This window comes from Sebastes fasciatus, chromosome 11 (genome assembly GCF_043250625.1).
Source record: "Sebastes fasciatus isolate fSebFas1 chromosome 11, fSebFas1.pri, whole genome shotgun sequence".
NCBI classification, from domain to species: domain Eukaryota; kingdom Metazoa; phylum Chordata; class Actinopteri; order Perciformes; family Sebastidae; genus Sebastes; species Sebastes fasciatus.
Window position 1 is genome coordinate 10,194,130 of NC_133805.1, and position 13,236 is coordinate 10,207,365.

A 13,236-nucleotide genomic window follows, 5' to 3' on the forward strand; every position below is an offset into this window, starting at 1 on the left:
GAAACGCCACCGCAGATATGGGAGAGAAGTAAAAAAAAAAATTCGCCGTCCAGTCTAGACGAGTCACATTTATAAATTTTTTTCTAAGTGAAAAGTTTGACGGCATGCTAACATTGGTAGCATGCTAGCTGTGTAACATAGGCTATAGAGTGCATTCAGTGGTTCATATGTCTTTTAACAAAATATTTCACATAACTGCTAAATATGCCGTCAAACTATTCACTTGGAAATTCTTTTTTATAAATAGAGCTGTATTACATTCATTAATCAGTTATTTTTTAGCTATTCCAAAGGAAGTTAGCATTTCCTAGCATTTGCAAACTTCCTGGGGTGCATCCGATCTGTCCGTAACCTGCCGCAAAAGTTACAATTTTCAATGTGCAATGAAAAAAATTAGGAGTTTCGCAAACACATTGGACATCGCGGAGGTTTAGAAATGAATGAAATTCCGGTTGGCTTGCATGCATACACAGAGCTATGTGGAAACGAGACGTTAAGGTACATCACATTCAGGAAAATATAGGAGCATACAGGAAATCCCATTCGCCTCCCGTTCACTTCCATTCTATGCGAGCAAAGGGACGAACAAAAACATTCGCTTTCCGTGGCGAAGCAAATTAGCATCTTTGCTCGAGTTCAACTTTGGTGAACTTTAAGGCGAATATCGCCTCGGCAGGCGATGGTCACTTGCCTGACTGCACTCCATGTCTCACCAAGCAGAGTCCTTACACAGAGGCAGCAGCAAAACAATCCGGCAAAACAATTTTATCTTTATTGGATTTAATATAAAACATCAAATATACACTTAATTACAGTTTAATTTGAGTAAACAGTAATTATATCTTAAGGTGTTTACATTTTTAGATAGCATGCCGTCTCTCCAGGACAGTTTCATGTCAACATATGGGCCTTATAGTGAAACACATGACTCTCTTTAAGTCCATAATATGCAGAAAGTGGTCATTAAACAAGGCATGCAGTAGATATTCACATTAGAAAATGGCGGCTAACATGAAACACATGCTCTTAAAAAACACAATCCTGAATGAAGCCAGCGGCAGCGAACCGCTTATGGTGACAGCAGAAAAGGCTGTAGTCACATTGGGGATGAGCAGAAGGTCCTTTGGCATCAACAAAATAACTGAATTAAATAAAAGACAGAAGTGCAGCACATGGAATTTCTGAACATGAAAAAAGCAGAAAACTCAAGCGTGAGAAAATAGTTTTGAGCCGGTAGAAATCCTTACACAATCGCTTACTGATTGCCTACTTGCATATAAATACAATGACTGATGCATAATGCATCCCTTTTTTAAATAAAAGTCATATCTGAGCTTTTTTTAAACAAATATATATATTTTTAAAAAGTCATATTAGCTGAAGGCTACTCACTACGAGATTAAGCAGCTTAATGGAATAGCTCAAAGTTTGGTAAATATGCTTATTCACCCTCTTTCTGAAAGTTAGAGGAGAAGATTGATACGACTCTTTTATCTGTCCATTAAACTACAGCCAGGAGACCGTTAGCTTAATTTAACACAAAGGCTGGGGGCAAGGGGAAGCAGCTAGCCCAGCATAAAAACACAACTTTTCTATTTGTACGGATTAAACTAGCAAGAAATAACATGTTAATTAGTGTGTTTTACTGCTAATAGGCATATTTTATTACTTTTGGACTGAGCTAAGCTAGCCGTTTCTAATCCTGTTTCTAATCTTTATGCTAAACTAAAAAGTGTCTGTCTGTAGCTTCATATTTAACCGACAGAGAGTGGTATGGTCTGAGGGACTTTGCACACCAAGTTCGTATTTTCGTACGAAAGTGTTGCTTGTTTAAAAATAAATACGACCTCACGTTGTGTCTCCGAAACTTTAGTCCGGCATTGAAGTTTTCGGAACACGTTCGATTTTCTGTGTTTTTTTTGCATCTGTCAAAAGCCAAAAGAGGGTTGTTTGACCACTCAGAGCCACCGTCCATGCAAACGTCATCATCCAAAATGGCATCTGATAAACTGATTCACTTCATCTACCAGCACAAAGCACTTTACAATAAAGAAATAAAAGATTACAGAGATGATGAATTTAAAGACAGATTGTGGCAGGTGATAGTTGCAAAACAAATGAAAGATTAGACAATAGTGATTGTGCTCTGAGAAGCTAAACGATAGTTACTTGCTAATGTCATTCATTCGTTAGCTCCGTTTCGGACTAGCTCTATCCATCGCAACCACATAATTCATTATATTTTTCTTGTACTGCGAATTTGCACAATGAATAGAATAATAAAACAGTGTGCAAGGTTTCTGTGCGTAACAATTTTTATCAGATGGCATATAGGAAAAAAGTGGACTTGGTGTGCAAAGACCTTAACTCCCGGCAAGAAAGCAAATAAGCGTCTCTCCCAAAATTAAAAAACTATTCCTCTAAAATCAAACCAATGAAACTAGTCCATCCTATAAATGGCTTAACATCTGGTCTACTGGACTGGAAACCATGTAAAAACAACATGGTCAAGTTTCTTATGTTATGCTGCCACCCAGAGGATTGACACTCCACTTCCTGTTTGGTAGCTGATCTGGTTGACTCGTCCGCGTACGCAGTCCAGTGTGAAGAACACCGCTGTGCCGTTATGAACCTGGAAGGACGCCCGCAGGCTAACGCTGGCCCAGTGGCTTCCCTCAGGCATCTGACCACCCACCTGCTGGGCCAGAGGTACGGGCTGCGCTCCCTCTGCCTCCCGACCTCCTCCTGACCCCTCCGGATCAGTTCGCCTGAGAAGAGTCACCTTGACCAGGTTGCAGGAGTGAATGAGTTTGAGATCGAGAGCCAAGCTGGCCGTGCCGCTCTCCCTGAAGACAAAATCTCTTCTCTGATCGGTGGATCCCTTCCCCAGGAGCCCCATCTGGGACACCTGAGCGCTGGTCTGACGGAAGAACAACGGCTTGTTTCGAACTGCTCCCGAGGGAAGGCCGGTGTGAGACACGGAGGCAGACAGAGAGGAAGACAGAGCGGTGGGGACCCAAACCAAGCTGAGGATGCTGATGCCCGTCTCGTCGCCAAAGAAGCGTACGTTGCACTGAGCAGGAGAGAGGATCTCAAAGCCCAGCGTGTCCCCAGAGCCAACTTTAGCCGCTCCAGACAGAGATAAGGATGTGTCTCGATAGTGGACGCCTGGTTTGAAGGTACGGCACAGCTCCATGCCGGTTCCGTTATGGTTGAGGTACGCCAGCAGCTGGAAGCCCTCGCTCACACACGCCTGGCCCATGGAGTACAACGCCTGCTGGAATACAAAACGCACGGTGCCACTTTCTGCAAACCGGATCCCACGGCCATCATGAGTCAGCCCCACCACGTAAGGGTCGGAGGTGGAGGTGGTGCGGAACACCGGGCGATAGTTTGTGTGGTAGTGTGCGGACACCGTGGCCTGTGCCGTCATGGCAACAGCCCCGGTGTCATGAGAGAGCCAGAAGAGACTGAGCGGAGCTGCTGCAGGGTTGTACAGCTGCAGACCTTCACTGCTTTGGTTACAGTGGTGGCTGGCGCTCCGGAGCAAGAGGGAGATCATGTGATCCGGGGCGACTTCTGCCACCCCGCTGATGCTGACGCTCTGGAGCGACCTCCCCTCCCGCTGCTCGATCCTAACGCCGCTGAGGTCGCGACCTTCCGAGCCGTCTGTGCTGTTAATACGCAGACACAACTGGATGAAGCTGCGACAGCCGTGGCTCACCGAGAGGTTCTCATCCAGCCAGACCAGACCGTGCTGCCTGAGCAACAGGCGGCCGTCCTCGGCGGACAGGAGGCTCGCGTCGCCTCTTCCCTCGATGTAGAGCTGCACGCTAGGGAAGGCGTGAGCCAGGACTTTACCTTTTGTGCCAGTCAGGCTCACGTCTCCCGCCCAGGCCAGAGAGAGGGCGCTGTCGCCAGCAGCAGCAGCAGGGCCGGTGCAGACGGTGTCCGCGGTGAAGGTACAAGGTGAAGTCACGGGTTCTCCGTCGCACTCGTAACAGGCCTGACACTCGTCCATGTCCGAGTTGAAGAAGTAGCCGTGGCCGCACAATCCTGAGTTGACTTCTCGCTCTGTCATGCCCTGGCACCTGAATCCACCTGGCGATCGGGAAACAAACAACTGAGAGTTCAAAACTTATCCCAAAAAGTATTGCCTCTAAATAAGTTAAGTTAAGTTCAACAAATGCAAGAGAGGAAAAATGTGCTAATGTTTTAGAGACATTAGAGTTGTAATCAAATGCAGGCAATGTTGACAAAAGTTCTGAGTAATTCATGTCACCTGGAGTATTGAGACACTTCTGTCGATCTCCACACAGATCACCTATTTCAAGGCATTCATCTCTGTCCTGTAATGACGAACAAATCAACACTTTGAATCAATCTTAAAGCAGCTAGGATATGATTCATATTTAAAGGTGCATTGTGTAGAATTTGGCGGCATCTAGCAGTGAGGTTGCAGATTGCAACCATCTGAAACTTCTCCAGTGTGCCAAGCGTGTAGGAAAACTACGGTAGCCGACGCAAAAACGTGAAACCGCGAATGGCTATTTCCATTTCTGCCAATAGATCCCCCTAAATGTTACACACTGTTCCTTTAAAGTCACCCTACTGTGGTTCATACCATCTTTTATCTCATTGTTTTGGTTTTCTGGCCACAACTTCATTGTTTTGCTTTACACTAACCCCCCTCATAACTTAGTATTTGGCAGCAGCAGACAGCTTTTTCAGCAACAAAATCCACAAACCCAAACTCTTACTCAGCACCAAACTGAATACACACAAAGTCTGCTTGATTGTTTCTTTAGTTTTTTTCTGTCTCTGATGACAATTCTTAGATATTATTCAGTGATACAATAAAGGGAACATCTGCTATAACTCAGGGACCCACCAACACAAGCTTTGTTTTGTCTCTGTTTTGAGCTTAAGGTTTGTCATATTGTATGAGCCTGGTTTATGTCCACGAGTTCAACTAGTGTAGCGCTAACCTGGCAGATTCTGTCTGCGTGGACTGAACACTGAGCGACCAGGAAGAAGCCTGCAGGACAGATGGTACACTTCTCACAGCGAGGATGACCGCTGCTGAAGCCGCAGTACTCCTCAGGACCGCAGCTCCCACAGGTCAACAGGGAGCGCCCCACCTGACGGCATCAAACACGGCATTGAACATCACAGTCAGGTCAGAACATCATATAAAGACGGCTAATCAGAGTAGCTAACCAGATGTCATATATTGCAGATATATTGTGTACTTGTACAATCCATTTAATATATGCTAGTTGAAGTAGGACAAGACACAGTTTATTACTTTACTTAAAGAGGACCTATTGTGCTTATTTTCAGGTGCATACTTGTAATTTGGGTTTCTACTAGAAGATGTTTACATGCTTTAATGTTCAAAAAACACATTACTTTTCTCATACCAGACTCAGCTCCAGCTCTGCTCTAACTAGTTTCTTTGAGGGCATGCCAAACTAGCTGCTAGGCAGGTAATATGCACGTGTTACTTGATGACATCACGAAAAGGCGGGACTTCAAACGAGGCGTTTCCGGCAGAGTAACTCCCTTTGGCGTGGAATTTGGGCTTTGTAACTTTGCAGACCTTTTACATGCACAAAAACTATATAATACACTAAAGGAAAAGCACAAACGCATAATAGGTCCTCTTTAATATATGCTAATTGAAAAAAACAGACATCGATTCTAGCAAAATAATAGCTGGCATAAATGTAAAGTCAGTTTTGTACATTCCTTTAGATACTTTTTATCTCTTACATCTTCTCTGAAGATGGTAACATCTGGTATCATATTGACTGTCAGGTTGCTTTTTATACACACCCTTCATTCCTGATTCAACGTGCAGCTCACCTCCATCACGCTGGCCTCCATGTCAACCTTGTGCAGAGAGAGAGCCTGCTGTGCTTGGTGGGCTCTGACCTGCCCGCTCATGGTTTCCATGTGGCTGTCTAGCTCCCCCTGGATGTTCTGGAGAGACGTCTGTTTGATGCTGTCCATCATTATGTTGTACTGGGCTTTAACCTAGAAGAAGAAAAAATAAATATAAAAATAATACAAGTTTAGTGTGATCATGGTAATAATCATCATGACTTATGATATGAATAAACAAACTTAAATTACAACATTTGTGATTATTCCATGCAGCCCCTGTTAGCCTGCTCTACGTAGAATTACAATAATAATTTGATTGCGGGACAGATCATTCCCTTCCTCTGATCCACATGTGGAAAAGATCCACACCAGGGAGGTCAGTATTTAACACAATAAAACTCCTGTATGTGTTTTCCATCCACCTCATCTAAATAAATGTTTAATGCTTCTCTGAAACCGCCAACATCTCCCTCATCATCAATCACAGCAGCCTTACTTGCTCCATCTGTTCATACATCCTCGTCTGCTGCTCCAGTATCTCTCTCTGCTGGTTGACCAGCGTCCCCTGCTGCTCACTGAGGAGCCTCTGCAGCTCCTTGACCTCGTCCTGCTGGCCCCTGAGGGCCTCAACCAGCTTCTCCTGGCTCTTGGAGAGCTGCAGCTGCAGCACAAGAGCGTCCTCTGAGGGGAGCTCATTGGTCCCTGTGGCAAAGAAAGACAACTTTTACATAGGTGATTGTTTTCTCACTGTGAAAACTGCAGGTTAAATAAGATTCCTTTCCATTTGGTGGCTGATCACTGACAGGCTGATATATACTGACCTGGTTTCTTGTCACATGTCAACTGTTAGACAAGACAAAGTTTATTACTTTACTTAAAGAGGACCTATTGTGCTTATTTCCAGGTGCATACTTGTAATTTGGGTTTCTCCTAGAAGATGTTTACATGCTTTAATGTTCAAAAAACGCTTTACTTTTCTCAGACCAGACTCAGCTCCAGCTCCGCTCTAACTAGTTTTCTTTGAGGGCGTGCCAAACTAGCCACTAGGCAGGTAATATGCACATGTGTTACTTGATGACATCACCATGTTACAGAAGAAAAGGTGGGACTTCAAGCAAGGCGTTTCAGGCAGTTCAGGAGCAGTGTTTCTGTCGGGGGAGAGTAACTTCCTTTGACGTGGACTTTGGGCTTTGTAACTTTGCAGACCTTTTACATGCACAAAAAACTATATAACACACTAAAGGAAAAGCACAAACGCATAATAGGTCCTCTTTAAAGGTCACATATTATACTCCATTTAAACTAGTTATTATAGGTCTCAGACACCTCCAAACCATGTCTCTGAAGTTTTTTTTTCAAAAAAACAATCAGATCATGCATTCCAGCATGTCTCTATAACCTCTGTTTCAGCCCATTTCCAAAAGTGCTGATTTCTGTGTCTGTAGCCTCTGTCTCCTCCCACTCTGCTCTGATTGGTCAGCGTTTTCTGTCAATCAAACGTCCTCAACAACACAGCGTCACCCTCCCCGCCCCCCTCGCGGCCTGAGAGGAGTGGAGAGAGAGGAGCTAGAATAGAGCTTATAAACCACTTTAAAGTTTATAAACCAGAAACTTCACCCAGCGCACGTTACCGGAGGAATCTGATCAGAAATCGGCGACACATGATCAACATCTGCGGTCCAGATTCCAGGTTTTCCTGACGGTTTCTCTCAGGTAAATAATGCTGTTTATAGCTCTGTTAGTTAGCTCAGTGTTTACCTCATGCATCAACTCTGTAAACCGTAAACATACACTCTGTTTTACGTCTGTCTTTACAGATCCATCTGTGAGAAATGACCGACAGAATCATCCCAGAGGAGAGCAGACAGCTGAGAGCAGACAGCTGTGAGCAGATGGGAGATACAGAGCTAACCCGTTAGCATGTAGCTACATGCTAACGGGTTAGCTCTGTTTACATGGAGATACAGAGCTAACCCGTTAGCATGTAGCTAACCCGATAGCATGTAGCTACATGCTAACGGGTTAGCTACATGCTACCGCTATGACACGGTGTGTAAACACAGCGACCATCAGGGTGGAAAATAGAAAATGTGAAACAGTAGTCAGTTCATTATTTCTGCTAAAAGATAAATGTATGGAAGATCAGAGTAATGGTATATTATTTACAGTAGTAGCTGTCTCTGTGTTACCATGACTACAGACCACCGGAGCTTAGCTTACCATAGTTTACCAGAGCTGAAGACTTTCTCCTGTACCATGTTAACATAACCAACAGGTGAGATGATTACAAATGCTGTGAATAATTAATATTGTCATCTGTCTACTCAAATAAAGTTTGACTGTGAAACAGAAATGTGTTGTGTTGCTTACAAGTCACTATTTACTACCTGTATTCTGCTACATGCATGACATCAAATATATATAATATATAAATATCATCTGTTTAAACAGTGTAATTACATAAAGCCTTTGTGAAAGAACATGTTATATTTAGATGATGGGAGTACATGAAGCCTGTTCTGCTGGTTCTTGCAGACTAACAGTAGGAGCTACTTTGCTCAAGTTCGGTTGAGGAGGAGAGACAGTGACGCGCTGTGGGGCGGGGTCAGCTACTGAAGGTTCTGCTCTGGTTCGACCAGGAAACCCTCACGTGACTTGCATTCCCTAATGACGTCAGAATACAAGGAAAAAAGCGAATTTTTTTTCTGCACCCATTTCCGGACAAACGGAGGAGGAGAAAAAGAGAGAGGATGGTCTTTTATGATACTATGGTGGCCTGTAGACACACTGGGGACAGATATTGATGTTTAAAAGACATGGAAAAGTGCATTTTGCATAATAGGTGACCTTTAATATATGCTAGTTGAAAAAAACAGACATCTATTCCTGCAAAATAATGGCTTGCATAAATGTAAAGCCAGTTTTGTACATTCCTTTAGATACAAATAACTTTGATTACAGTACCATTGCTTACAAATTAGTTAGGTCTCTAAAGATGGAAACATCTGGTATCATCTGGTTGACATGGCAATAAAAGTATTTATTGATTGATTGATTGATTGATTGATTGATTGATATATTGATTGTTTTCTCACTGATAAAGCTGCAGTTTAAATAAGATTCCTTTCCATTTGGTGGCTGATCACTTCACTGTAAATAATTGCTGTTAATTTACAGCAGGATTTCAACTGTATTAACCTGTTATTATAATGAACTATAATGCATTCTTAAAAACATCACTTTACTGCTGATCAACTGTCTAAAGTATCATCAGTAACAGTTTCATGCAGTATGTTTTTAATTCTGGGACCTGATCTGCTCATGTGAGGCTTGTACATTGTACATGATTTGGAAATCGGTGAATTGGCTTTATTGTTCTTCACTCACATGTTGTTATGGTTTGCATTCTGTGCTTGTAACCAGCTATAGACAGACATTTCGGGAAAAGTGTCAACAAGTCTATTATAGCCTTTTTCCTAACAAGTGCCTTTAATTGTATTTAGTGTGACTATTCCTGTCTGTAACCTGCTAAGTCTATTCATCTAGGCAAAAAATAATGTTTATTAAAATGTATGTAAAAATCTAAATAGTACATTAAAACAAATCAGTAAGATAATTTAAAAGAAAGGTGAAAAACAGCTATATAATGTATCTTTAAACAGTAAATTAACTGTAAAATACTGTGAAATTATTAAAGTTCAAACTGTATTTTTCATTAACAGTACAAAGCTGTAAATTTCAGCGACAGTGTAATAATGTTAATTTTGCAGTAACATAAAGGCAACCCTGCTGCCAGTTCGTTACTGTTATTGTACTGGGAAACTCTTAACAGTGTGACTGATATAAACTGACCTGGTTTCATGTCACATGTCAGCTGTATCCACGCGCCACGTTCCGACCCAAAGTCTGGCAGCTCATCCAAGAACTGCGCCGCTCTGTCGGTCACATGAACCGGTGAAGAGTCGTCTCCAGCATGCATACTGCAACCGTCTCCAACACATGGCTTACTGGGCTTCTGGCGCATCCTGTGGGGAAGTTTACATTCAATCCCTTTGCACTCCCTTTGCGCTGCAGTGTCATCACTCGTTGCACGTTGATGATGATGATGAGAGCCTGTAGTCGGACAGGTACCTCCGGCGCAGCCTGGATGGAAGACCTCAGCAGTGATGGTCCTCGGGTTCGTCCTCCTGGTGCCATCTGTGCCATCTGGCTGCGTAAAACCTCCATGCTGGGGCTGGATGATGGTGTATGGTGCTAATGGTGCACTCTGGGCTTGTTGGTGGTGACTGAAATGAGCGTCCTGTTGGTAACTTGGATAGACTTGTGCTTGTCTGGATTGTGCAGAGTGGTGGAACTGTCGTCTGGAAGCTGCTGCTGTCTCCTTTGTGCGCTCCTGGCAGTGCGCTCCGACGCACGGTCCTCTCCAGTCCTGACCAGAGGAGAAGCAGCGCGCTCCTCTGCACACCTCAGACACGCTCTCAACAACTCCACTTGGCAGCAAACATGTTACACAGAGTAAAAAAAATATGGTGCAGACACGTGCCATGTTGCAAATGCTGAAAGGTAGTGATGGCGAGCTGAAGCTGCATGAAGCAGTGAAGCTTTCCAGCAAATTGGGTTCATTTCTGGAGGCTTCATGTGGCACACTAAACCACCTGGTGGTCGGAGAGTGTAAAACAGGCAGATGTGATCTTAACCATGTGATAAGATAAAATAAGATATTCCTTTATTAGTCCTGCAGTGGGGAAATTTGCAGTGTACAGCAGCAAAGGGGATAGTGCAAAAAAAACAAGATGCATCAGCTATAACAGTAAAAAAAGAGCTAAACAAAGAAGGGCTGTAGACCAATGAGATTTCACTGTGATGACATAGTAGTGCTTCAGAAAAAAAAATGTCAGTTAAAATAATATAAATTGAAAAAAATAATAATAAAATGAAATAAAAAAATTGATTAAATAAATTAAATGATATGAATAAAAAATAATAATGAAAGAAAAAATAGATCAAATCAAATAAAATAATACAAATGATTCAAGATTCAAGATGTTTATTGTCACACCGGTTATAGAAAAAAAGTCAGTTAAAATAATACCATTTAAATAATAATAATAATAATAATAAAATTAAATAAAAACAATAGATGAAATAAATTAAATGATACAAATACAAAAATAATATTAAAATGAAACAAAAAACATTTGTAAAATAAAATAATACAAATAAGATAAGGTAAGATATTCCTTTATTAGTACCGCAGTGGGGAAATGTGCAGTGTACAGCAGCAAAGGGGATAGTGCAAAACACAAGAAGCACCAGCTGACACAGTAAAAAAAAAAGGAGCTAAACAAAGTGTACCAAAAATATGAACCATTTAAATAAAGGAAGTATAAAAATAGGAGCAGTATATACAGTATTGACAATAAACAGACTATTAACAAAATTGCACAAATGGAAAATGATATTGCACAGTGAGAATGAAATGAAATTCCACCTGAAAATATCAGGTTATTGTCAGTGTTTTGGTGTGTAAGTGTAAGTGGTCTACTGGGACCACAGATCTGTGATATAATGTATTTTGCACCAGTAAAAAGTAAAAAGGCTGTTGGGAATGACCATAAACAATGAAAAAAATATATATTACCATGTAATCCATTTGTATCTATATAATATATAATATAATGTCTATTTTCTAGTAAGTATATTATGAGTATATAACATACATGTATAATGAACTGTAATTGTTTTATGAGTAATGCATCTTATGTGTGTAAACCAATCCTATGGTCAATAATTGTATTGTATTGTAGTGTAGTGTAATATAATAATGGCAGGAGCACTACTGGCACTACTACTACTACTACTAATAATAATAATAATAATACAAATTATACAAATTGTCAATATTTGTGAGTTTTGAATATGGAATGCACCCAGTAATATGTGTAATTTGATTGTAATGTGATTATATTTTGTATTAATAATCTGAATTATGTAGTTCAGTAGAAAGTAGAAAGTAGCAGAACATGGAAATACTCAAGCAAAGTACCTCAAAATTGTATTTAAGTACTTAGTTACTTTCCACCACTGAGTAAATTTTATACTGTTGTGTTTTTTTAAAAGCATTCTTTACTCTTCCTGTTGGAATACAATAATTGTTAATTTTTTAACTGCAAAGTAGTAATGTGTTTTTGATACCACTTTTTTTTTTGCATTAAATCATACCGGGATGTTTGCTGAAATTGATTGGATGTGGCACCACAGCTCCACCAAGAATCTGTCTTCAAGAGGAAAAAAAACCCTTACATTAGTAATTGTCCATACATTTAAGTGCCAACTGATCTTGAACAAGTGGTTGCACAGACATTCAGGTTTCTGCCCCCTTTGCCCCTTCTGGAGATAGCTCTGTCTAGGCCACATGTGGCGCTCACTGCTCCTAATTGGCAACAGGCTTTTTGCTCCTAGTCTTAAATTAACCCGTAGCTTTCCCGGACATACCAACTCCAGAGAGTCACTCCTATTCCGATTGAAGCTGTGCATGTGGTAGATATTTGGACGATTCTAATGTTGTTTTTGTTCTCACACTCCGATGGGTCATTCATGAGCAGTTTTGTATGCACAGTTCCCAGAAGTTAACTGGGAAGCTCCATATGGTCCAGTGGAATTTCAAACATTTACTTTATAGGCTTTTTCACTTGTAACTATATTATTCAAAGTGAAAATAGCTCTTTATTTCTATTTTCTTTGCCATCTATGTTGATGACAGGATCAGCCCTGTGGGTGTTTAACAAGCCCTGTCAGAATTAAAATATCAGCTTTATATGGCACCAAAGCTTTGATGTCTTCTGTAGTACTAGATTAGGGTGCAGTGGTGGGACTCTGTGATATTCTGAAGCCAAAAGTGCCTCTCCTATAAAATGTAAACTTTATTACTCTCATTTCCCTTCCCTAACCCCACGTGGCTTTGATTAAAGCTTTAACCCACATTAAAAACACATAAATGTTTCCCCTTCTTCTCATTTTCGGGGCAAAAATGGAAGTCAAACACAAACACACACACTGAATATATGCAATTCAGTATGTAAATCCTCCACCTCTCACAAGTTTATTATAAATAATCTGCTTATAAACACTCACATGAGGAATATATTGAGTCAGGAACTGTGGGTTTTCTTAAAAACTTTGATGATGCACACACATGTACATACGCAGCAGGTGATTGCAGGGTGACACTTAGACATGGTTACTAATTTACTCACTTAAGCTAAAGTGAGACCACACATGATGCTGAGAGCAGCTACTGACATTAACTCTGCTTAAGAAGAGACCCGACAAACTGACGTCCACAAC

General features: G+C 41.3%; 1 protein-coding gene across 1 annotated transcript; it reads right to left on the reverse strand.

Moving 5' to 3' along the window:
* Nucleotides 1-750: 750 nt before the first annotated feature.
* On the reverse strand, nt 751-10,549 carry LOC141776711 (uncharacterized). Its single transcript, XM_074650471.1, has 6 exons — nt 9,742-10,549; nt 6,386-6,591; nt 5,869-6,039; nt 4,989-5,141; nt 4,283-4,349; nt 751-4,101 (listed from the first exon to the last, which is right to left on the reverse strand). The coding sequence occupies exons 1-6, from the start codon at nt 10,433-10,435 to the stop codon at nt 2,522-2,524; spliced, it is 2,871 nt and encodes a 956-aa protein (XP_074506572.1). The 5' UTR covers nt 10,436-10,549; the 3' UTR covers nt 751-2,521.
* Nucleotides 10,550-13,236: the final 2,687 nt, after the last annotated feature.